This window comes from Neodiprion pinetum, chromosome 5, assembly GCF_021155775.2.
Source record: "Neodiprion pinetum isolate iyNeoPine1 chromosome 5, iyNeoPine1.2, whole genome shotgun sequence".
Classification (NCBI taxonomy): Eukaryota; Metazoa; Arthropoda; class Insecta; order Hymenoptera; family Diprionidae; genus Neodiprion; species Neodiprion pinetum.
Window position 1 is genome coordinate 27,677,654 of NC_060236.1, and position 24,573 is coordinate 27,702,226.

Here is a 24,573-nt window from a genome sequence, read left to right on the forward strand (position 1 = left end):
AAACTCCAAGCCATTTTTCGCTCGGTTTTAATCACGTACGTCGTAACGCACTGTACTTGTGAATATTGAAAAAAGGTGTTACAAAAATGTAGGTTTTAATTATTTTGAGATGAATATATGCCTTGTACACAGAATGAACCTACTATGTAGTCGAACCGATAGTCCAGGAGCATGTTGAACATTGCAAAAAAAAAAAAAAAGAGGCAAAAACGATTATCCAAATATCTCACATTCTGCATGAGTGGGAATACGGTTTTGGCAATTCATTTGGAGATTCTGAGAATCATTCGGACATTTTATGGTTGTAATTTAATATTGGGTGTTATTGAAAACGCCCACCAAATTGTATGATATCGAGACACTGACGCCTCTCACGCCTCAGTTAGCTAGCAACAGTGCCTGGGGAGAAATCTATTTATTCTGTAATGCTACCTATTTTGAATATTTATTAAGAGTGGTCGAGTGTTGAAAGGGATTTCGTACGAAATGACTGCAAGGACCCTCTTGCAGTCCCGATGGGTCGTGGCCTTTGCTTTGCTTACTACCTTTGTAAGCTTTTCCGAAACGTGGATGAATGATAGGTGAGGTTTTTATCCTGCAGTAAGAGAAAGCGAACTAATTAATTCGCAAATTTTGGATCAAAAGAAATTCACTTTGAAACCAATTTAAATGTTTACAGTTTGCTTGAATTCACCCCGTACCAGAATGATTGATGTATTGTATTGATACAAACTTTATTCAGTTTACAGACTTGTATTCACGTGCCTTACGTAAAAATACATCGCTATAATTTCAAAATTTAACAGGCCGGTGCTGGAAGTTCGCGACGGAAATCTCTTCATCACTAGTGCCCAAGATAAGAACATCACTTTACAGACTCGTGGTACGAGCTACGTCACCGTAAACGGACTCAATCTGGTACAGGTCGCGTCATCGGTGAGTCAATGACTTGCAAATTTTCACTTTCCCATGTAGGAACGTGATGAGTATGATTTTACTCATTTTATCAAAACGTCATTTGAAAATTAAATTTCGATCACAGGCGTACAACGCTTCGCAATTGGTGGAAAGATGGAAATATGGAATTCTCGCAGATGTTGAGTCCAGTCTAAGGGAGATAAAAGGAACGATATACGACGATCGCGTTGGTCTAGTGAGCAGAATTAGCGCGATTGAAGTTGGGGCTGGACAGAACGATACCAATAGTATTCCTTCTGGAAATCAACGTACCGTAAGAATAAACGAAATCATTATGCTCTTCGTCTATTCGGCAGAAGAAACTCCAACTTAATCGTTTGAAGTAATTGCTCATCCAGGGTAAAGGGAACTGGTATGAGTCCCACACTTTCGTCGGGGTCTCGGTTTGCAATGAAATATTTTGAGCACTGCCAAAATTTTACGCATTTTTCATTCGTCGACTATTTCTTCTTTTATTCGTCTTTCATTCGATCATTTCACCCGCTTCTCATTGACTTTCTTATGGTAAATCTAAGCTCACCTCTCATGTTCTAGGATGGAAGTGATAGTCTTGAAAATTTTGCACGAACTCGAATTCAGCGGCTCACCGTACGAGTAAGTATTATTACCTATTTGCTGTTCGATACAATAATTATTTTCAGCAAGTTTCAACAATTCTTTCGCTTCAATAATTTATATCTTATCACATACGGCTGACTAGCATTGATATGAGTACTTCCATAACCCAGGTACGTCGAACGGAACGCCAGATCAGAGATATCCTGAATAAGTTACAAACCGATGAATGTGCAAGTAATCCTTGCCAGAATGGCGGTACTTGCGAGGATTTGATAGACGGGTATAAATGCCGCTGCATAGAAGGCTGGGAGGTAATTTCTTTTTATTCTTCGCTGCAGCGATTGAGGTGCATTGATGATGTATTTAAAAAAATGAAATGCATTTATTGTTATTCCAGGGGCCGCAGTGCACTAAGGATGTTGATGAATGTGCCAGGTACCTCGGAACTGATTTAGGATGTCAGAACAATGCTGTCTGTAGAAATCTCGCTGGAAGTTATCGGTGGGTTTCAAGGAGAAAACCATCTCTTAGTAGACATTTTGTTCGGTTTTACTATAATTTATTATGTATCACCGCGGTGGTGCAGAGGAGCACCATTTACGGAAAAACTGGTTTCACCAGATGCTCCTAACGCAAAACTTGTACATATACTGGATAAAACTGTTCTGGGCAATTGAAACATGATGCAACTGACGAAGATTTTATTTGTTAAACAACAGATGCGACTGTACATCAGGATGGTACGGTATACACTGCACTAAACAGACAAAAGTATGCAACAGAGAAAACTCAAACGAACTGTGTGGGCACGGTGTCTGCGTTGATAATAAGAATACATTACTTGGCTACTCTTGCTCGTGCGACGAGGTAAAAATCTAAAATCGATCGTTGTCGGTACCGGTTTTCTTTGCGCGAAGGTTTTTTAATTGTTCATTGTGTAGGGTTGGACTAGTACCAGTGCAAATCCGGCTTGTGTCGAAGACGTCGACGAGTGTGCTGCCAAGCATCCTCCATGCTCCGTCAGTCCCATGGTACCGTGCATCAACCTGCCTGGGAGCTTTCACTGCGGATCTTGTCCTCAGGGTTTTACAGGAAATGGATACTACTGCGCGGATATCGACGAGTGTCTTACTAACAACGGTGGCTGCAGTCTTTCACCCTTAGTGCAATGCTTCAATACAATGGTATTGCAAGAAACAAAATTATCGGAAACATTGATTCATGGGCGTTATGAATGGTTGACAGTGAAACTGCATCCTTTTTGTAGGGGTCAAGGATGTGCGCATCGTGTCCAACTGGTTATGAGGGCGATGGCGTGACCTGCAACTACGTCGGGCGTTGTAGAATAAACAACGGCGGTTGTCATCCGTTAGCCACATGCATCAATAGCCCAGGCATGGGCGACTGGTCCGTTCAATGTCGCTGTCCGGCCGGTTATCATGGTGATGGAATGGGACCAAACGGCTGCGAGGTGGGATCCGATGTTTTGGGTCCTTCGGCTTGCACCAGCAACCCCTGCAGCCACGGAACTTGTATTCCAAATGGGCTTCATGATTACACGTGTCGATGTCAATCTGGATATACCGGTGAGATATTCTGATACGTATATTGACCTTGATGATTCAAAAGGTTGGCGTTGAAAGCTACCGAAACTGCGTGTATTATATTCATCTTTGAAAAAGAGCTAGTGGATCAAAAGGACACTCAGCGAGCAAGTCGTGCATTTTTCAATGTTTAGGAAGAAACTGCGATACCCAAGCGAATCCTTGCGATCCTAATCCTTGTCAAAATCAGGGTATATGTACCGTTTCTGCAAGACAACGACCAACTTGCAAGTGCACCACAAGCTTTACTGGACCCCGGTGTGAAACTCCCAGAGAGGCCTGTGGAGGAAATATTGAGGAACCAGCAGGGATTTTGCAATTCCCCAGTGACGGTAGTCAGTATCCACATCGCTTGAGCTGCGCCTGGGTTCTTAAGGCCAATGAAAACAAAGTTTTGAATATTACCTTCACGGCTTTCGGCTTGGAATCTTCCACGAACTGTCAGAACGATTTCCTTCAGGTGAGTCATGGAAGACTACTTAAAAGACTAACACCATGTCCGTAGTACATCGGTTTCATTGTACCTAAACAATCCACAGATTCATGACGGCCGCACAGCTGCAGAACACTCCATCGGAAGATACTGTGGCACGAACTTACCCGGAAATGGAAGTATAATCTCATCTGATAGGTATGTGTACCTCTGGTTCCACTCGGACACAAGCAAATCTCATGACGGATTCAGCATCAACTGGACGTCGATAGAGCCTCAATGTGGAGGTGAGGTGAGCGCAGGTATTGGTATGATAAAGTCTCCGGGATGGTCGCGTAGATATCCGCCCAACAGAGACTGCCGGTGGCACGTTATCGTCAACCCTGGAAAGCGAATTCAATTCCACTTCTACACAATGATGCTGGAGGAGAATCCTACTTGCCAGAAAGATTATCTGAAGGTACAGTTATTCTGTTTCGTTCCATCAGTTTATCAAGTACGCTGCGGTACTGCAGTCAGTAAATGAACGTCTTATTCATTGTAACAGATTACGGATGGGCCAAGCGACAGAAGCCATCAGTTGGGACTTTTCTGTAACCACACCCATCCACCACAACTTGTTACATCTGGATCGGAAGCTTGGCTTCATTTTCACTCTGACGATTCGGGACAAGACCTCGGTTTTGAGATCGGTTTCTCGGCCATTGAAGGTGTCAAAAATATTTTAACTGTATCAATGCTTTTTGCGTATTTAAAACAATAGAAACGCGGGTCACTGGTCTTGTGAGAGTTGTTTTTAGTGTTACTTGAAAAATGATTTCTTCAGGATCACCGGGATGCGGAGGCATTTATACTGCGTCTTCTGGCACCATCACTTCACCCAATTTCGAGACTCGGTACGATCCAAACTTGGATTGTGAGTGGAGAATTCAAATACCGGTTGGAGAACGAATCAAGCTAACATGGGTCAGCTTCGACCTCGAGGGTTCCTATAGTTGCAGGTGGGATTTTGTTGAGGTGCGTAAACTTTGCTGTACATATTTTTCACACTGTCGCCACGCACAGTGAATTTAAATGGCAGTGCATATTTTACAGATTTTCCACTAGCCTTTGTATTAATTTGAAGTTATTGAATTAATGGTGCGCTACATTTTACTCGTGTTTGGGCTACAAAATACCGAATGTATATATTTCTTTGCTACAGGTGCGGGAAGGTATGGACGTAAGAAGTCCATTGATTGGGAGGTATTGCGGCTCCACGCTGCCGCAGTCTATACGATCTGACTCAAATGTTGTACTGATAAGATTCAAAAGTGATCAGTCTTTTCATGGGAAAGGCTTTAAACTAAATTACGAGGTCGATTGCGGCGGAGAATTTGTAGAATCCACGGGCGTTTTGAAATCCCCTTACTATCCGAATCCTTATCCAGCGTCGAGGACATGCATCTACGAAATAATACAGCCACCTGGGAAAGCTATAAGATTGACGATCAATGATATGGATATTCAGGGTTCAGGGCAATCCTATTGCAACTACGATTACTTGGAAATCCACGATGGTCAAAGTGAGAAGGCGACAATGCTTGGAACCTACTGTGGCACTAACGTATCGATTCCCAATTTCCCCATTATGTCAACGCACAACAATATGTGGATCAAGTTTAATACAGACGCCCGTAATGAGACACGAGGGTTCATGGCTACCTACGACGTTATCGATATAAGTAAGCAGAATTTTCCTAATTCTCAATTATCCTTAGATTAAATCAAAGTCGTAACCCACGACTATTCATCATTCATCATTCTTCCCAACTAGGATGTGGAGGTAACTTTATAGCAACAACGGGTATAATTCAGTCCCCCTCTGACGACGGGAAATACGGTCATAACGAGGAATGCACCTGGAACATTCAGGCACCCTCAGGATTTATTGTGCGGCTTAGTTGGCACTCGTTTAATCTAGAATCACATCCAGCCTGCCACCACGATTATGTCAAAGTATACGATTATACTGAGATGGACGTGAAACAGGAAATGGGAACGTAAGTTATATCCGTTGACGAATTCACCACTTTTTTGTGTATATTTCCAAATTCTGCAGGAAAAAAGCTTTCCAAGATTGTGCCAACCGTATGTGTCAGTGTGTGGTAATTCTCTACCTCGTTTCAGGTTCTGCGGAACGGCGATACCTCACGTGATGACGACGCAATCGCAAAAGATGTCGATCAACTTTCATACAGATCATTCCGTAGCGAGGGACGGATTTATGGCTGCGTATACATTTATCGATGCTTCAAGATTCTGTGGCGGGCACTTATCCACGCTGACAGGCGTCATTAAGTCGCCAGGTTACCCCCAGCCCTACCCAACAAACAGAGTATGCGAATGGTTCATCTATGCTCCTAGCAAGCACCAAGTCGTATTGAATGTTAGGAATTTCAGCATCGAGTGGCACCCATCATGCATATCTGACAGTTTCGAAGTTAGGTAAAGTCCACATCCCCTGCTCATATTTTCGTATGCATGTAACGCAATTAGCGGTGCTCGAGCGCCACAAAGTATAATAGTACCCTGCCACAAAATTCTACTTTCGGAGCCATGGAGATATAGTTGCGTGTTTACATGTTACACGAAATTCCACTGTCCTCAGAAACGGGGGCTCGGATTCATCTCCTCTGATTGGCAGATACTGCGGAACAGAAATACCGAGGCAAATTTCCAGCTTCGGCAATCAAATGTACCTGAAATTTACATCTGATTACTCAAGAAGTGGCGCCGGTTTCAATATAGAATGGGACAGCAACGTAGTTGGTTTGTAATTATTGCCTCATGTCGGGTCATGGACAACAAGGAGGATATACTTTATGATTGAATACATATATCCACTTTACAATATTTTTTAAATCTCAACAGGTTGCGGGGGTGTTTCAACAACCTCAAGTGGGTCGTTCACTTCTCCTAATTATCCTGAGCCGTATTATCACCAAGCTGAATGCAACTGGAAAATTACGGTTGCTCCCGGCAGCATTATTGAATTTATCATAGTGGACCTCCAGCTCGAAGAACATGACCAATGTCGATTTGATTTTGTCAAGATTACTGAAGGGGTTCCTGGACACATCAAAAGCTTGGGAAAATACTGCAGCAGCAACCATCCGGTCTACGTACAGACGACAACGAATGTAGCCAGCATTCGTTTCCATAGCGATTACAGCAACGCCGGTCGTGGTTTTCACATAAATTACCAAACTAGTGAGTGGTATTGGCTTCAATGAATACCATTAAAGTCAGATTATAAATTCAAAAAAATTATTGAAGGAGAGACTTTTAATTTTTACAGTATGCCACCGCATACTTAAGGGTTTCCGAGGAGTGATTGAATCGCCAAATTTCCCGAACAATTACCCACACCGAGAAAACTGTAGCTGGGTGATCGAGGCGCCCCTGGGTAACAAGATAAATGCGACCTTTTCTCACTTCGACCTAGAAGCAGGGCTCGACTACTCTTGCGATTACGATTACCTAACAGTAAGCGAAGGGGATTACAATGTGTCGAAGAAATTTATCAACAAATACTGTGGCATGGAACTTCCACCAAAGATAGTATCTACTCAACGTCAGGTCTTTCTTCAATTCTATTCCGACAGCTACATTGCAAGTAATGGCTTCCGGCTTGAATGGGTTGTAAACGGTTAGTTTATGAAGTCAAGCATATATTTGTTTCATGAAATCAATTCCGCATGTACGGAATTTCATCGAAGTTTTAGGGTAACAATAAATGCTAAAATGTTGATGAATTTATAGGTTGCGGTGGTCTCTTAACTAGACCACAAGGTACGATCACATCTCCAGGATGGCCCGGGCCGTACCCAGCAAATATTGAATGCAATTGGAACATCGAGGTGGACTATTCTCACAGTATAGAAATTCAGTTGGTTGAAGTCGACATAGAAAAGACGTCGAAATGCGGATTTGATAAATTGAGCGTGTACAATGGAGCCGATGATAATGCGATACAGCTAATAGAAACGTGCCACGTGTCCAGCCCGGTGACACTTACCAGTACAGGAAGGCAAATGTTCATCAAATTTCACGCCGACTCCTCTATCGAACGTTCGGGATTCAAAGCTACTTATAGAAGCGTTCCTATCGAATGCGGTGGTAAATTCACCACAGCTACGGGGGTCATACATTCCACAAACTACCCGTTGAACTATCAGAAAAATCAGAACTGTGAGTGGCTCATTCAAATTGCTGAAAACCACCTCGTCAATCTGACATTCCTGGACTTTGATGTTGAGAGGACAAGAAACTGTAAAGACGATTATGTCAAGGTATGTACTAAGTTCTCCTAGTTATTTTCCGTTCTGATTGTCATGAAAGAAAATAGCCCTGATGGCTAAATATTATAGGGCTGTATGAAAATGCACCATTTGCTACGACCATGTTAGATTAACAATGTCTGCATTTCGTAACAGATTTACGATGGTTCAACGCAAGATGCGCGCCTACTGGGAACTCATTGCGACAATGTACTCCCTCCGTCTTACATTTCCTCGAGCAACAGCCTTTTAGTAGTCATGAGAACAGACAGCCTCATCACGGCGAAGGGTTTCAAGGCAAGGTACGATATGGCATGCGGAGCACGCATTGTCACCCGTAGTGCCGGAACTATAACGATGAATTCTGCAATCGGCTTACATACAGATATAGAGAACTGCACATGGACCATTATAGCCGAAGATCCAGGTGAAAGTTTTCACTAATTGCATATTATTCCAACATATCAAGCACAACGTTTTTACTCAAATGATTCATGCGGCCAGCATGAATCGGCCAGAAAGGATTCGTAACTTTAAAATTTCACGAGTAAAGTTAAATCTTCAGACTAATATCTTTTGATCCAAGGGTAAGTTATTCCAACTGATTAAAATCCTGGTCAGGAGACAAATAAAATTTTTGATTGTTGAGCATTAAATGACGCGGAATTCGGTAAATCAGACGCGTTATAATTATCATGTTAACCCGTGTTTCATGCAGCGGATCATGTCACTTTAACGTTGACGGACATGAGACTACCGTCATCGCTTGTTGTGGGTAGCGATGAGTGCGATGCATTTTCTATAAAGGTTTTTGAGGGCGAAGAAACAGGTGGACTATCGCTGGGTACCTGGTGTGGAACTAAAGTTCCACCGCCAATAACAAGTCAAGGAAATGTTTTATCCATCCATGCCACATCTCAGTACGGCATATTGTACGTGGGAAAGTTTACAGGGGCTTACTCTGTCCTGAACTCAGGTATCGTCCAAATATCTAAGACCTAATGTTTGGTGAAGTAGATAGGTAGGGCAATGTTTCTCTAAAGTGATAATACTGATTGTTAAAACATAATGACAGCTTGCGGAGGTACTTACACATCGGAACAGGGAGCGATTGCCACACCTGGATATCCAAGCAATTATCCCCGAAATGTGGAGTGTGTTTGGAACCTTCAAATATCGCCGGGGAACGCGATAAGCTTGTCATTCAGGGAGTTCGATGTGACTGAAAGTGAGAACTGTAATTTGGATTACGTCGAGGTACGGGAAGTGAATGGGGCTGGAAGACTACTCGATGTGTATTGCGGCAAAAACGCAAGCACGATAATTTCGCAGAAAAATTTGTGGGTCAAGTTCAGAAGTAGCGCGGAAGATACAAAAAAAGGATTCGTAGCTGATTATAGCATTGTACATGGAAATCTGGAGCTGTCAGGACCCAGTGGAGACATTGCGTCTCCGTTATATCCAAATGTATGCATACTGGACGGAGAATATTTCTGGCGTATTACCGTTGACAGCGGATTTACGATACAAATCACCTTCAAAGATTTCTATATCGAAAAATACGGAAGCGAATGTTACATAGCACTTGTTGTGAGTACCTCATAATAGAAGATAGAAAGTAATTTTCGTATTAACCCTAGATTGCCACACCTATTTTTTGTCTACGTCGTTGTCATACCAGAGTCTCGATCATTTAGATTTTTCTCCATAACTATAGTTAAAATTGACATATTTAAGTCTTTTTTTCAAATTGATTGAGAATCTATCAAGGAACAGCTCTATAACGAAAAAAAAAAATTGATACGGGTTTAAAACGGAAAGAACATCCAGATACGCGAGAAAAATATCGATTTTACACTTTTTTTTTTTTAAATTCATATCTTCTCTCCCAGGAGCACGATTTTGAAACTTCTTTTAGCATTTTAAAAGGAACATTCTAAAGCATGGAACGAAAATTTGGCGACTTGATATTTCAATAGTATCAACGAAACTGCATGTTGTCAACATAACAAATTTTTTCATTCTCACCATTCGGGTGACTTGCACGATAGTGTAGAAAACTTTATATCTGCACCTAAAACTTTCGCTTTCACCAATGTTTTCGCTTGTATGACATTCACTACCGGTTCTCTGAAAAATTCATTTACACGTGCATACGTAAAAACATTCAACAATTTCATAAATTAAACACAGGCTGGAAGGAAAAGGCGATATTACAAATATCCATGTGTAATGTGAAGTATTTATTAGTTTCATTTTTCATTCAATACAATGATAATCCATTTACGTTATTACTGGTATAAGTTTGAAGTATCAAAGCGCTCTCGTTGTAGCCGAGAATGAGGTAGCGCTTCTACCTCTTCGCAGCTACACGATTTACTCCGGGTTTGCATATTTTAGACTGTAAAATACGTTAGTGATATTTGCATGAGTTATTGTGTACAAATATTTACTCTGTAAATCTTCAGCTCGAATCTAGCAATAGACAAATTAATCAGTACAGAGCTCTAACCACGACGCATCAATCTCGATTTTTACGATGTTTTCAATTAAATAAAACAAGAAATCATAAAAACGTGGGACAAATATATAATGTTATAAACATAAAATAAATTGAATTAGAAGAAGTATTTGTCCTCAAAAAAGGTACGTTGTTACCACACTGAGGTCTCGGAGACCCCGGATTCACTTCAGACACTCGCTACTCAGCGGTTCGACGGTAATTGATCTCACCGACTTGTATCACTACTGAGGAGACCCCAAACTTTTTTTCACCACATGGTCCCAAGCTCTATTATGGTCCTTCCCATTATTCAAGAGCTAGCCTATGAAAATTACTGTGTGGTCTCGGGGACCCTCGTGTAGCAATCTAGGGTTAAATTATTTACACGGGGGGAAGTCGGGAAAAATCTTACAATAGCAATTCAGTACGATTTTTATAGTTGGTGATTAATTTTTGTTCTTTACGTCGTAGATTTATGATGGATATGACGCGGATGCTCCGGTTTTGATGAGAGAGTGTGGTATGATATTACCGAGTATGGTACGAACTTCCAGTAATGTAGTTTACATCAAGTTCAATTCGATAATATTACAAGAAGGTAGCAAATTTTTCTTAAGCTGGTTGGAAGTTCCCAGAAGTACCATTGGTCCTGAAGATCCTGTTTCGGGTGAAGGTAAGTGCTTGATAAGTAAAATTTGACTACCGGCATGCGCGTTACACATGCGTAAATTCTTTTTATTAAAAACGTGCATTATATGATACAGTAATCGTGTTGACTGCTCTGAGGAACAGCACCTACACTCTCATGTCACCTGGCTGGCCAAATGGTTACGAATCCGAACTCAAAAGCACCTGGACCATCGAGTCACTTCCTGGAACACACTTAGCAATAAAATTTATCAGTTTCGACCTGGAAGAAACCGAAGGTTGCATTGCTGATCAAGTTAAAATTTATACGGGAAATTCTTTGACATCTCAGCAACAGTGGACACAGATAGGAAACTTCTGCTATCGCAACACTACTGGCACGACTATAGAAGCATCAAATTTAATGAAAATCGAATTTAACACCGACTCGTATGGAAATAAAACCGGATTCAAGGCTGTAGTTCGGAGAGGTATCTTTTCAAAATTCTTCATCGATTAAGATCGTTGTGGAAATATTCAACTACCCTACCAGATCATGGCAACATCTAATTATTTTGTGTCACCAGTATGTGGTGGTGAGCTGTACGGACCGAACGGAGTTATAGAAGTTAATCGAACAACGGATTCTGACCCTGATAGTAGATGGTGGCATCATGTGTGTGAATGGAAGGTTACCGTAAGGCCGGGGAGAACTATAGAAGTCAAGTTTACCGAATTGAACATACAAAGTAGCACTGATGTTTCATGTGCGGAAAACTATGTTATGGTAATTTCTAATTATTTGCATCCCAATAATGTCTTCCACTCTGATTATTCACAATGATTACTGATTGCAGTTGAAAAACGGCCACGCAGTCTCGTCCCCTCTCCTCGGTGATGGCAAATATTGCGGTAGCACACTTCCAGCTCAGAGTTTGCAAACAACTGGGAATTTACTCTATGTCAAGTTCACTGGCTCGAAGATGCGTAATCTCTTCAAACTCACGTACAGGTAAAATTGTCATTCCATTGCTCCGTTCTTTGCTCGTTTCCATTCTTTCGTGTTGCGTTATGGAAGATAATGGCATTTATCGATCCTCTAACCGAAATTAATATTCTTTAGGGAGGTGGGAATGAATTGTGGTGGTGAAATCCTTCTAACGCAGGAAAACCAAAGTTGGAACATAAGCAGTCCAAACTATCCAAACATTCCAGACCCATATACCGAGTGTACCTGGACAGTAATGGCACCGGGTGGAGAACTGATCTCGATTCATTTCCCTGAGAGATTCGATTTTACCTTCGATCCCGAGTAAGTAACTTTTACAACAACTCCGTCGACGATTCTCAATTACTGGATGCGTAGTTTATTTGACAATGTGAAAGATTTGATGATGTCACAAGTAATGCTATTACGTTTCAGTTGCAATAAAGAATATCTTGAAATCAGAGATGGAGGAACTGAGTTATCGACGTCCTTAGGACGATATTGTAACGCGAATCCACCCAGTTTGACCACGAGCGGAAATGTCATGTATCTTCATTTTTATACTGATGTACCCGAACCTAAAAATGGTTTCAAGGCTATAGTCAACACTGGCAGTGAGCGAGTTTTTGAAGATTTTGAAGCTAGTTGATTACATTATTTTTACTCGATTTTTGAATAATTCAATCGATTCTATGGTGCGTAGATCACTGTAACAGAGTTGTACGAGGCACACAAGGAGTGATACAATCACCTAATTATCCAGACCCTTATCCAACTGGGTATCATTGTAACTGGACCATCATCGGCACTTCTACTCACACAGTAAAGCTGCAATTTTTAGACCTCGATTTACCAAGCAGAATGAATTGCAGCCATACTGACTATGTCGAAATTAGTGATTATGTAAGACCTGGCTGGAACGAGCGTAAGTAGTTAAGCCTCATTCCAATTTATCGATATACAGGAGGAGAGTATCGAAAATTTTCTGCATTTCATAAGAATACAATATCAACTCTCTCATGTCGTGTTAAAATTACTAATACTAATAACCACGCGTATATTTTGGCTTAAGAAACAAACAAATAAATTCTTGTCTTTCCATTTAGCTGAGGTGAAGAACAGCATTGGTAAATATTGTGGATATTCGAAGCCTGGAGTGATTCAAACAGTGGGAAATAAAGCAGAGATTGTTTTCACAAGCAATCAAAGTCTGTCCACTAGGTTTAAAGGATTCAAAATCAGATTTACTATGTCTGAAGAAAGTAAGTGAGTTCTTTTGTACTACAGGATCTGCTGAGAATGAGTGGGAAGATTTAGATTCACTGCGAACATGGTACCACGTCAGTATATATTGCCATTAAACGAAACTTTGCAGCATGTGGCGGTGACCTCGTCGGCGAAGCTGGTGAATTCACATCACCCGGGTACCCTCGTGCTACGGTTATAAGACTGAGGTAATTTCATTCTGAATATAAACGAATCATTGACTACATTTTCTTTCTTCAACTAATATATATTAGTGTTTGTCTCTTACAGAGTTTGTCGGTGGAGAATAACAGTGCCAGAAGGATATCGTGTTCAATTCGATCTAATTGATTTTAACCCATCTGCATCGCTTGAAGACATATCACACTCCTTATCACCGGGGATTATAGTACGTGATATCAATGCAAGCTACTCTGTGCATCATATTTTTATAACGTTCGGTTCAACGGACGGGTTAATCACTCCTGAAATCTGTTGTACACCTTTCCGTGAATTTTGCGAAGTCTGTTAAAATCTTTGAAACCGTCTGAAACATTTTATAGTCGATAAAATCGCTTGAAATCACCTGAAATTTTCTGAATTCTCTTAAAATCCACTCAACTCCGCTGAAATCTTCTGTAATCTTTGAAATTTTCTGAAACCTTTAAAAATCTCTTGAATTCGTACACAACCTTTTAAAATTCTTAGAAATCCTCAGGAATCTCTTGAAATCATATGAAATCCTTTGAAATCCTCGAAATTTTGTATAAATTTTGAAATCTTCTGAAATCTCCTAAAATCATTAAAAGTCTTGTGAAACCACTTGCAATCCTTTGAGATCCTTAGAAATATCCTCAAATCGTCTGAGATGATTTGTAATCCGTGAAATCTTTTGAAACCTTTGTAATCTTGAAATCAGATGTACGTGAAATCGATAAGTGATTAAACCCTCGGTTACCATTCTACGATACTTTGAATTTAAATATTTGTATTAACTGTGTTGTTCTTGCCAAGCTCAACAGCTGAGTACTTCATACTTATATAACTCGACAATTCATACAGGTATTTCTTTCAGTTTTTCAATTCTTTCGATTATGAAGGTGAGATTGGAACCGCGACGAGCACCGGCACGCAGAGGCAATTTCTTAGTAGCGGCAACACGATGCTTGTTCGGTACTGGACAAACCCTCGGTCCACCGGCGGTTTCAAAGCTCGTTACAGTAGCATCGCTCCTGCACGTGAGTTAGGCAATGCCATCAATATCGCTCGTTGTCACATTTAAACTACATAAACATTATTCACAAATTTATATCATTATCGCAGTGTGTGGTGGCAAACTAACAAGCGGTCAGGGTACTTTGATTTCCCATGACGATTCTATCTACAATCTGACGAACTTTTATTGTAAATGGACACTTCGTTTGCCTTTCGTCAATTCAACAGAACAAACCCTTGCATTGAGTGCGTCAGGAGTGCTTGGTGGAGCACTCACTCATTACAGAGGCTTCCAGTGTAGATATTTCGGCCCGAGTCTTATGGTAACTGATGGTAAGTTACGACAGTTAACACAAACTTGAGGCCCAGGTTAATCAATCGACATAGCTATTGTTTTGAAATCCATGTTTTATTCAGTTTCTATGAACTATACGATGAACGTGATAATATGCGAAATAGAGCTTACTTTTCATACAGGGTGTTGAATTTTTTACTCTACTTAAGGTTTTGAACAAATGAATCAGGTTCTTATCTGAAATTTTATAGTCTTTTTAATCTTGTTTTTGTGTTGACGTATAGAGATCCTACCGTATAGATAAGTTCGGAATAGTTACAGACGCAGATCGAATAGGACCAGCATTTTATGTATCCGACATTTTAAGCAGGGACAGTGAAATCTATTTCAGTTTTCTTGTTTTTCCTAAAGAGAAGAACTTTCATTTTTATTCAAGGTGTTGGACATCGACTCGGTCAAATTTGTGGAAATGTAGATGGTATTACCTTACGAAGTCCGTCGCCAAGTAATGTAATTATGGTGAGTAAATATTGACTGGAACGTATTGTACAACAGATAAAGATTGATGAATTTTGACGTCTGATACTTCGAGTGATATTATGGTCGAGAAAGCGATCAATGACTCATGAAAATAAATTTACTAAAAAATTCTTATACTAGCTGAATAACGTACCCGTGCATTCTGTTTCTCGTTATACTAATTACAGTGCACCGAATGAATCAATAATAACAAGGATTATGCATTAATCTGTCGGCAGTTAGATAAAGCAATCAGGTATCATTTAGGAGGAACAGTAGGTAAGGTAAATGCCACGATTAGCTACCGCTGGAATCTGTGCGGTGGATTACTGGGCGGCCCTTCTCAAACAATTACTGCACCAAAAAATCAGACGTACCCGATAGATTGCGTCTGGAAAATAGAGTATCCGGATGCACGAGGGAAATTTCTAATGACTTTTAAGAGATTGAATCTTACAGGATGCGAACGAAACTACCTTACTATAAGGTAAAATGTACGCTTAGCTTCATAAATATAGTATTATATATAAAATTTTTGTTTCTCTGTATTCTACAACTATTTACCCCTTTCAATCAGAAATGGCGGCTTCTCCTCGCCAATGTTGCCCAAATATTGCGGATCTATTGCACCGAATGCTACAACATCAAGATCTAACAAATTGTGGATTGAGTATCACGCCGAAGACCCGAGTGATTTTGAACTACAGTTGGATTCACATGATTCCGCTTGCGGTATAGTGCGCACGAGAAACCGTGGAGAGATTTCCAGTCCTAAGTGTGCATTATTCAAATTATGCCAAGTTCTTTGACAGTTCATTAACGTTCAATCAATTGTTTTATTTTCGACCACTTTAGCACCGTATCTGTTATGTAGTATATTTTGACAGGTTCCCAACACAGTATCCGAATAATGCTGAGTGCTCATGGAACTTAACAGTAGACAACGGATATCACATAGGATTAGAGTTTGTAGACCGGTTCCAGCTGGAAGAAAGTGCCGACTGTGCCAAGGATTTCGTCCAGGTATCTATTAATGGTCTTACCTTAGACTAACGTATTCGAATCAAATACTGTGCACCAACAAGTAATGACGAGGTTGAAGCAAGTAACATTAACGTAATGCAACATTGAGAAGATAATTACTGTTTTGCAATGCTTAAGCGACTTTGAAGGAGTCAAGTTTTTAGAATTTGAGTAAATTTAAATAAGCCTAGATGTGCGAAATGACAATTTTTCCTTTATATGCTTTATCGTCAGTATAACGTTACTGACTTTACTACCATAATTAATTAGATTTTGTGGTTTCTTCACTAGCAACACACTGAGATCAGTTACCATTTATTATCACGAACAAGTGCAACTCTGATTACAGGTGTTCGATTGGCGCGAGGATCCTACAACCGGGGTTACTTCGTGGTATCCTTACCCAAAACTATGCGGTAGAACAATACCCCAGCCGTTGAACTCAACTTCAAATCGTATGAGAGTTCTGTTCCGGTCAAATGACAAAATTCAAGCGGATGGATTCCATGCAAAGTGGGGCACCAACTGTGGTGGGACCATAGTAGTAACGAAGCAAAGGAAGTATCTCACTTCGCCTGGATGGCCCCGAATATACGGAAGGAATCTGTTCTGTAACTATACGTTTTTAGCGCCGGGAATGAACTTCATTGTACGGTTTATTGAATTCAAGTTGGAACGTCCAGGTAAATTGGTTTGTTAAGTATGAATTGCGTGCGAATAATTACGTTTGATGACCCACACCTAAAGTACTCACAATTTCTTCTGCAGACACGATCAGCAACTGTCAGTATGACAACCTAACTATAATAGAGACCAATAGGTATATGAGGGACACTACTACTTGGTGTGGTGATGATGGTCCGCCTACACAAAGAGTTGATTCACGATTGGAAATGCACTTTGCAACGGACCCATATATTCAACGTAGGGGATTCAAATTAGAGTACTACGTCGACGGTAAGTTTCTGAGATACTGCAGTACGATTCCTTTTTCTAATTTTCCAATCATCTGTTAACGTTTCATCAAAACACCCGCACCTTTGCAACGCAATACTGTAAACAAATTTTACAGAATGCGGCGGCGTGATAACCAGCCCTGCGGACATAACTTCACCTGCGTTAGACGCTAGTGATACTTATTACGGAAGAATTAATTGTACTTGGATCGTAGAGGCCCCACCTGGAAAAACTATTGTTCTCAGAATTGAAAGCTTCGATCTTGAAACCAGTAGAAGGTTAGTAGTTATGTTCACCCTTTAAATTTGAAATATCATCTTCAAAACAAATGAAGAGGAGGAACTGGTAACATGCCTATCTTAAAAACGTAAATTATGTTCGAAATATGGTGGAATTTGGTTTTCGTGTAAAATGATTGAAATCGCCAACTTCCTGTACCGTGATGTAATTTTAGGTGCCGGTTCGACTACGTAGCCGTGTACTCCACCCGGACTACGGAGAAAGAAAATAGGTTAATTTTACTGTGTGGTACGTCGATTGGAAACCCCGCGATCAGATCAACAACTGGTATCATGAACATAAACTTCGTTACGGACAATTCCGTTCACGGACGTGGCTTCAAAGCAAAGGCGAGTTGATGAGTCTATATTCGCCCTTTATACCACCGACAATAAAGTGAGAGTGACAAATGTACCTAGAAGGGGATGACATGTGATTTTCTCAATCCATAGGTTTTATTCACTACCGGTATCGCGAATGGATGTGGGGGTGATATCGATCTTTCAGGATCACAAACTTTCCGAACACAAACTAATGCGATCTACAATTCTCTGGAAGATTGTCACTGGTCTGTCCAAGCGGCGAGCGATCATTACATTAGACTGACGATGAATAGCATGGACTTGAAAAATGCAACGTCTCTAGCGGGTGAAAATCGGACAGCAAGCGTGTCATGCTCTGGTGACTATTTGGAGGTAAAAAGCATTCACGAATCTCAGACAATGATCTGATTTCAAAATTTTAGATAGTCGTTAAATATTTTCTTTGCCTCCTTCCCAAAGATACGTGATGGATTGGGTCCGTTTTCCGAACTGATCGGCATATACTGTGGAAATATTATTCCACCACCTATATCGTCAACAACAAATAGAATGTGGATCAGATTTGTGACCGATGGTACACTAAATGGCAATGGAGTGACGGCAACACTTGAAGCACTTCATTGTAAGAATTGTATATAGTTCTTGCGTAATTTCCGCATAAAAATAATCAAAATATTACCGACTACTTACAAGTATACGCAATTCTTCTACGTTACAGCTCCTTGCGGTAATAGAAGTCTGTTGATTGAAAATCATACTCAAAAATTGAAATCACCAAACTTTCCGGGCGTGTACGATGCTGGATTGAGATGTCGCTGGTTCCTCTCTTACCCCGATGGAAGGTTAAACTATTGGAAGAGTTTGACCATACACTTCAAGCACTTTGACTTAGAGAGTTCTGAGAATTGTAATAACGACAAGTTGACTATCTACGATAAAAATGTTTGTAGTTTTTGTACTGTGATTTGAGTTTCCAGATATACTTGTAGGAAATTTCATTACTGTATTGTGATATGTTCTTTATCAGGCTGATAACCACATCAGTGAAGGTTTTGGGGAAAACTTGGTTTACGGTGGTGCAGGAAGGCCAAATAGATACTTCTGGATGGTAATCAGACATTATAGAATATTCATATTTTACACAATAAATGTCTATGCTGATTTATACATAAGCTGTTAATTAATTTTTCAGAATAGCCGTCTGACACAGGAAACTTATTCATACTGTGGTAGTAATCTACCATTCGATTTTCACAGGTATAAATGCAGACGTACATTATATTTCGATTAATCGTGTGTTGTGTTGTAATTTTGAGGACGTCTTACCTGTGAAGGCGTGAACGCATCGAGTATGAATATACCGCTAATCAACCGTTTTTTCACAGCTATGGACACGGTATTGAAATCATTTTTGAATCGTCCCCAAATCCAAAAGAAAGCCACACTGGATTTGAGCTCGAATACAGTGAGAGCGTGTGTAATAGGAATTTCACTCGTCCTCAAGGGCGCATTTTTCACCAAGGTTCGGACGAGTGTTTCTTCACGATAACAGCTCCAGTGAATTCCACGATTTCACTTTACTTTAACAGCTTTTCCCTGTCATCCAGTCGAAATTGTTCTAGCCAAGCGTTACAGGTTGGTGTGTTAAGAATGCATACGATGTGACCTTCAGTGTCACGCTATGCGGATAGACTGTGGAAGTTTTCAGTGTTTACGATGGTACAGTGTAAATTTGTAACAAATTTTATTGCAGATATATGATGGGAGTTTCAGCAATACCACCTTGGCTCAATTGTGTGGTTACAGCATACCAGAGCCTATCTTTAGTTCTGGGAACAAACTGAGCTTGCATTCGTGGTCTCAAGCTATTTCATCCTTTCAAAATTACGATATAACGTATACGACGACTGACAAAGGTACTAGGTTTTTGGAGATTGTGTTTATTATTACGTTGTACTTCTGTTCCATTGATTTTCTAATCTATATTCTATTTGATTTTGTTGCAGGAAGAGGCTGCGGAGGAAAGCTTTACAATAGCGAAGGTCGCTTCACATCCCCGCTATATCCGGGACCGTTCCGTAACGTAAGCGAATGCACTTGGGAAGTGACTGTGCCATCGGGTTTTGTTGTGGATCTAGACTTCAAAGTGTTTGACATTGGAGTGAAGGAAACCTGCCCGACAGATGTATTGAAAATTTATAATGTACAGCCCGATGGGCAGGAATTATTTGTGAAAAGTTACTGTGGCGAGGTCAGTATTGCAAACGTAAAAATTAAACTTTGAAAAAAATTGCAAATTCTTCAATTGCAAATCTTTCTATTTTACCACTTATTAGCGAGCTTTAACGAATCTTCGCGTTTTGTTGCAGGATCTTCCAACTCCGTACCGTTCCTCAAATTACAAGATATTGATAAAGTACATGACATCGATGAATAACGGGGGTATGGGCTGGATTATTGAATTCAAAGCACGTCGTCATGGTCAGTAGCAATGGAAAATTTTGAATTATGATTTACACTTCTATCTTAACGCGTAGTTTTTCAAATTATGTGAATAAATTGCAGAATAACGAACTGGCGCTGAACCGTCCGTGCACATTGTACAACCATTCGACAATTTGTGCTACAACGGGCTTGAAAGAAAAGGACCAGATTTACAATAAATGAAATTGCCAATTGCACACGGATACTTATAATTGAAGTTTACCTAAAGTACTTTTAGTGTCACAGCTGTGATGTTGTTGATGGAGTTGGGACAATCCCATCTGTATATTTATTTAGATTACTGCGATATTTACGATATGAAAATGATTTTTCTTCTTTTTGAATTATGTGATTCAGCCTGTGAGGTTTTATTGGTTCGACATTGAACCATCATTCCATGTCATCTTGTATTATGATAATTTCTTGAATCATTATACCCATTCTTCGATATAATTTTCATGTGTAGGTACTATAAATCACGTCTGATTGTATCATGTTTGTATTTATAGAGGTGAGTCTTAATTAAAACTGCAATTGGTAAAAAAGCAACTGTGTATTTTGATTGAGTCTCTAGTACTATGAACTTTTCATGTTTTCCAAGCCGCACGATAAGTTATAGGAGAAAAAGTATGGTCGGGGTATACGACGTCAAGAGAGAGAAGCTACTTGGTAGCAGCAACGAAACCAGCAGTCTATATTTCTATATTTATAACAGTCAATGAGACTATAACTTGAAATGAGAGATTAGGGTGGGAATCAACGGCTCAGAGAATACTCCGGCGTTTCTCTCTTTTTTAGAGGTGCAATTCACAACAGTAATAGCAGCGACATGGAACTAGGTATCATAGTGGTCATTCCAAAAAGAAGTCAATAGAGCGAGACCTTGTTCTGACTTTAATACAAATTAGTTCAAATAATTCTACAAGGAAAAAAAGAAAGGCTGATTCTACACTTTTCGCAGATAACTGCATCCTCAAACTCGCAACCTCACATTCGATAGTGAGAAGATTTGCCTGACTAACTAAACCCCTGGAAACACAGAAAATGCACCAAAATGAGCGTGGGACCAACAGTAGAAAAGTTACGACGAAAATCGATCGTTGTTCGGCTTTAACTTTTGATCCGTTGCTCGCAGCGTATTGGGACTGCGTCCAATCGATTTCTCTCGCAAAATTACGTCAGAATAGTGCACCAAAGAATTTATTCCGGCACTTTTCAAAATCGCGAAAATTTTCGCCAAAAATACAAAGGGGTTAGCCTTACTTATTTTTGAGCCGAAAAATTTTTGGTCTTCGATTCGTTTTGCATGACCTTCTCTTGACTAATTAGACTCTCAGGAACTCAGAAAACGCAGCAAAAAGAGCGTGGGATTAACGGGAGAGAAATGACGACGAAATGATCACCAGCTGAAAAATGTGAAAAACTCAGGTTCTGGTTTTCTGCCTGTAACTTTTGATCCGTTGCTCGCAGCGTATTCGGACTGCGTCCAATCGATTTCTCTCGCAAAATTACGTCAGAATAGTGCACCAAAGAATTTATTCCGGCACTTTTCAAAATCGCGAAAATTTTCGCCAAAAATACAAAGGGGTTAGCCTTACTTATTTTTGAGCCGAAAAATTTTTGGTCTTCGATTCGTTTTGCATGACCTTCTCTTGACTAATTAGACTCTCAGGAACTCAGAAAACGCAGCAAAAAGAGCGTGGGATTAACGGGAGAGAAATGACGACGAAATGATCACCAGCTGAAAAATGTGAAAAACTCAGGTTCTGGTTTTCTGCCTGTAACTTTTGATCCGTTGCTCGCAGCGTATTCGGACTGCGTCCAATCGATTTCTCTCGCAAAATTACGTCAGAATAGTGCACCAAAGAATTTATTCCAGCACTTTTCAAAATCGCGAAAATTTTTGCCAAAAATACAAAGGGGTTAGCCTTACTTATTTTTGGGCCGAAAAATTTTAGGTCTCAGATTCGATTTGCATGACCTTCTCATGACTAATTAGACTCCCAGGAACTCAGAAAACGCAGCAAAAAGAGCGTGGGATTAACGGGAGAGAAATGACGACGAAATGATCACCAGCTGAAAAATGTGAAAAACTCAGGTTCTGGTTTTCTGCCTGTAACTTTTGATCCGTTGCTCGCAGCGTGTTGAGACTGCGTCCAATCGATTTCTCTCGCAAAATTACGTCAGAATAGTGCACCAAAGAATTTAATTCAGCACTTTTCAGAATCGCGAAAATTTTCGCCAAAAATACAAAGGGGTTGGCCTTACTTATTTTTGGGCCGAAAAATTTTTGGTCTCAGATTTGATTTGCATGACCTTCTCTTGACTAATTAGACTCTCAGGAATTTAGAAAACGTAGCAAAAAGAGCGTGGGATTAACGGGAGAGAAATGACGACGAAATGATCACCAGCTGAAAAATGTGAAAAACTCAGGTTCTGGTTTTCTGCCTGTAACTTTTGATCCGTTGCTCGCAGCGTGTTGAGACTGCGTCCAATCGATTTCTCTCGCAAAATTACGTCAGAATAGTGCACCAAAGAATTTATTTCAGCACTTTTCAGAATCGCGAAAATTTTCGCCAAAAATACAAAGGGGTTAGCCTTACTTATTTTTGGGCCGAAAAATTTTTGGTCTTCGATTCGTTTTGCATGACCTTCTCTTGACTAATTAGACTCTCAGGAACTCAGAAAACGCAGCAAAAAGAGCGTGGGATTAACGGGAGAGAAATGACGACGAAATGATCACCAGCTGAAAAATGTGAAAAACTCAGGTTCTGGTTTTCTGCCTGTAACTTTTGATCCGTTGCTCGCAGCGTATTGGGACTGCGTCCAATCGATTTCTCTCGCAAAATTACGTCAGAATAGTGCACCAAAGAATTTATTCCAGCACTTTTCAAAATCGCGAAAATTTTTGCCAAAAATACAAAGGGGTGAGCCTTACTTATTTTTGGGCCGAAAAATTTTAGGTCTCAGATTCGATTTGCATGACCTTCTCATGACTAATTAGACTCCCAGGAACTCAGAAAACGCAGCAAAAAGAGCGTGGGATTAACGGGAGAGAAATGACGACGAAATGATCACCAGCTGAAAAATGTGAAAAACTCAGGTTCTGGTTTTCTGCCTGTAACTTTTGATCCGTTGCTCGCAGCGTGTTGAGACTGCGTCCAATCGATTTCTCTCGCAAAATTACGTCAGAATAGTGCACCAAAGAATTTATTCCAGCACTTTTCAAAATCGCGAAAATTTTTACCAAAAATACAAAGGGGTTAGCCTTACTTATTTTTGGGCCGAAAAATTTTAGGTCTCAAATTCGATTTGCATGACCTTCTCTTGACTAATTAGACTCTCAGGAACTCAGAAAACGCAGCAAAAAGAGCGTGGGATTAACGGGAGAGAAATGACGACGAAATGATCACCAGCTGAAAAATGTGAAAAACTCAGGTTCTGGTTTTCTGCCTGTAACTTTTGATCCGTTGCTCGCAGCGTGTTGAGACTGCGTCCAATCGATTTCTCTCGCAAAATTACGTCAGAATAGTGCACCAAAGAATTTATTCCAGCACTTTTCAAAATCGCGAAAATTTTTACCAAAAATACAAAGGGGTTAGCCTTACTTATTTTTGGGCCGAAAAATTTTAGGTCTCAAATTCGATTTGCATGACCTTCTCTTGACTAATTAGACTCTCAGGAACTCAGAAAACGCAGCAAAAAGAGCGTGGGATTAACGGGAGAGAAATGACGACGAAATGATCACCAGCTGAAAAATGTGAAAAACTCAGGTTCTGGTTTTCTGCCTGTAACTTTTGATCCGTTGCTCGCAGCGTGTTGAGACTGCGTCCAATCGATTTCTCTCGCAAAATTACGTCAGAATAGTGCACCAAAGAATTTATTTCAGCACTTTTCAGAATCGCGAAAATTTTCGCCAAAAATACAAAGGGGTTGGCCTTACTTATTTTTGGGCCGAAAAATTTTTGGTCTCAGATTTAATTTGCATGACCTTCTCTTGACTAATTAGACTCTCAGCAACTCAGAAAACGCAGCAAAAAGAGCGTGGGATCAACGGGAGAGATATGACGACGAAATGATCACCAGCTGAAAAATGTGAAAAACTCAGGTTCTGGTTTTCTGCCTGTAACTTTTGATCCGTTGCTCGCAGCGTATTGGGACTGCGTCCAATCGATTTCTCTCGCAAAATTACGTCAGAATAGTGCACCAAAGAATTTATT

The 24,573-nt window shown here is 40.3% G+C and overlaps 1 protein-coding gene across 1 annotated transcript; it reads left to right on the top strand.

The window, feature by feature from the left end:
• The first annotated feature begins 425 nt into the window (after nt 1-425).
• On the top strand, nt 426-20,886 carry Cubn (Cubilin). Its single transcript, XM_046626689.2, has 53 exons — nt 426-581; nt 807-936; nt 1,043-1,231; nt 1,513-1,572; nt 1,707-1,847; nt 1,934-2,037; nt 2,256-2,403; nt 2,478-2,720; nt 2,804-3,122; nt 3,275-3,600; nt 3,680-4,033; nt 4,121-4,283; nt 4,400-4,590; nt 4,778-5,297; nt 5,390-5,615; nt 5,743-6,060; nt 6,224-6,384; nt 6,487-6,825; nt 6,914-7,264; nt 7,378-7,907; nt 8,052-8,322; nt 8,614-8,871; nt 8,971-9,485; nt 10,870-11,071; nt 11,163-11,516; nt 11,613-11,812; nt 11,883-12,037; nt 12,149-12,337; nt 12,449-12,627; nt 12,717-12,938; nt 13,120-13,275; nt 13,389-13,467; nt 13,550-13,667; nt 14,334-14,496; nt 14,582-14,806; nt 15,205-15,287; nt 15,527-15,774; nt 15,865-16,062; nt 16,175-16,310; nt 16,660-16,993; nt 17,079-17,267; nt 17,383-17,545; nt 17,722-17,896; nt 17,999-18,241; nt 18,329-18,491; nt 18,588-18,811; nt 18,897-18,977; nt 19,062-19,126; nt 19,255-19,504; nt 19,623-19,785; nt 19,876-20,120; nt 20,239-20,350; nt 20,435-20,886. The coding sequence occupies exons 1-53, from the start codon at nt 487-489 to the stop codon at nt 20,437-20,439; spliced, it is 11,271 nt and encodes a 3,756-aa protein (XP_046482645.1). The 5' UTR covers nt 426-486; the 3' UTR covers nt 20,440-20,886.
• Nucleotides 20,887-24,573: the final 3,687 nt, after the last annotated feature.

Excerpts from the sequence above, each read along its gene's own strand:
- Cubn (XM_046626689.2), top strand. The coding sequence starts at position 487 with ATGACTGCAAGGACCCTCTTGCAGTCCCGATGGGTCGTGGCCTTTGCT. Across the intron at positions 5,298-5,389 it reads CTACGACGTTATCGATATAA|GATGTGGAGGTAACTTTATA; the intron begins GTAAGCAGAATT and ends CTTCCCAACTAG. Across the intron at positions 15,288-15,526 it reads CGCCAAGTAATGTAATTATG|TTAGATAAAGCAATCAGGTA; the intron begins GTGAGTAAATAT and ends ATCTGTCGGCAG.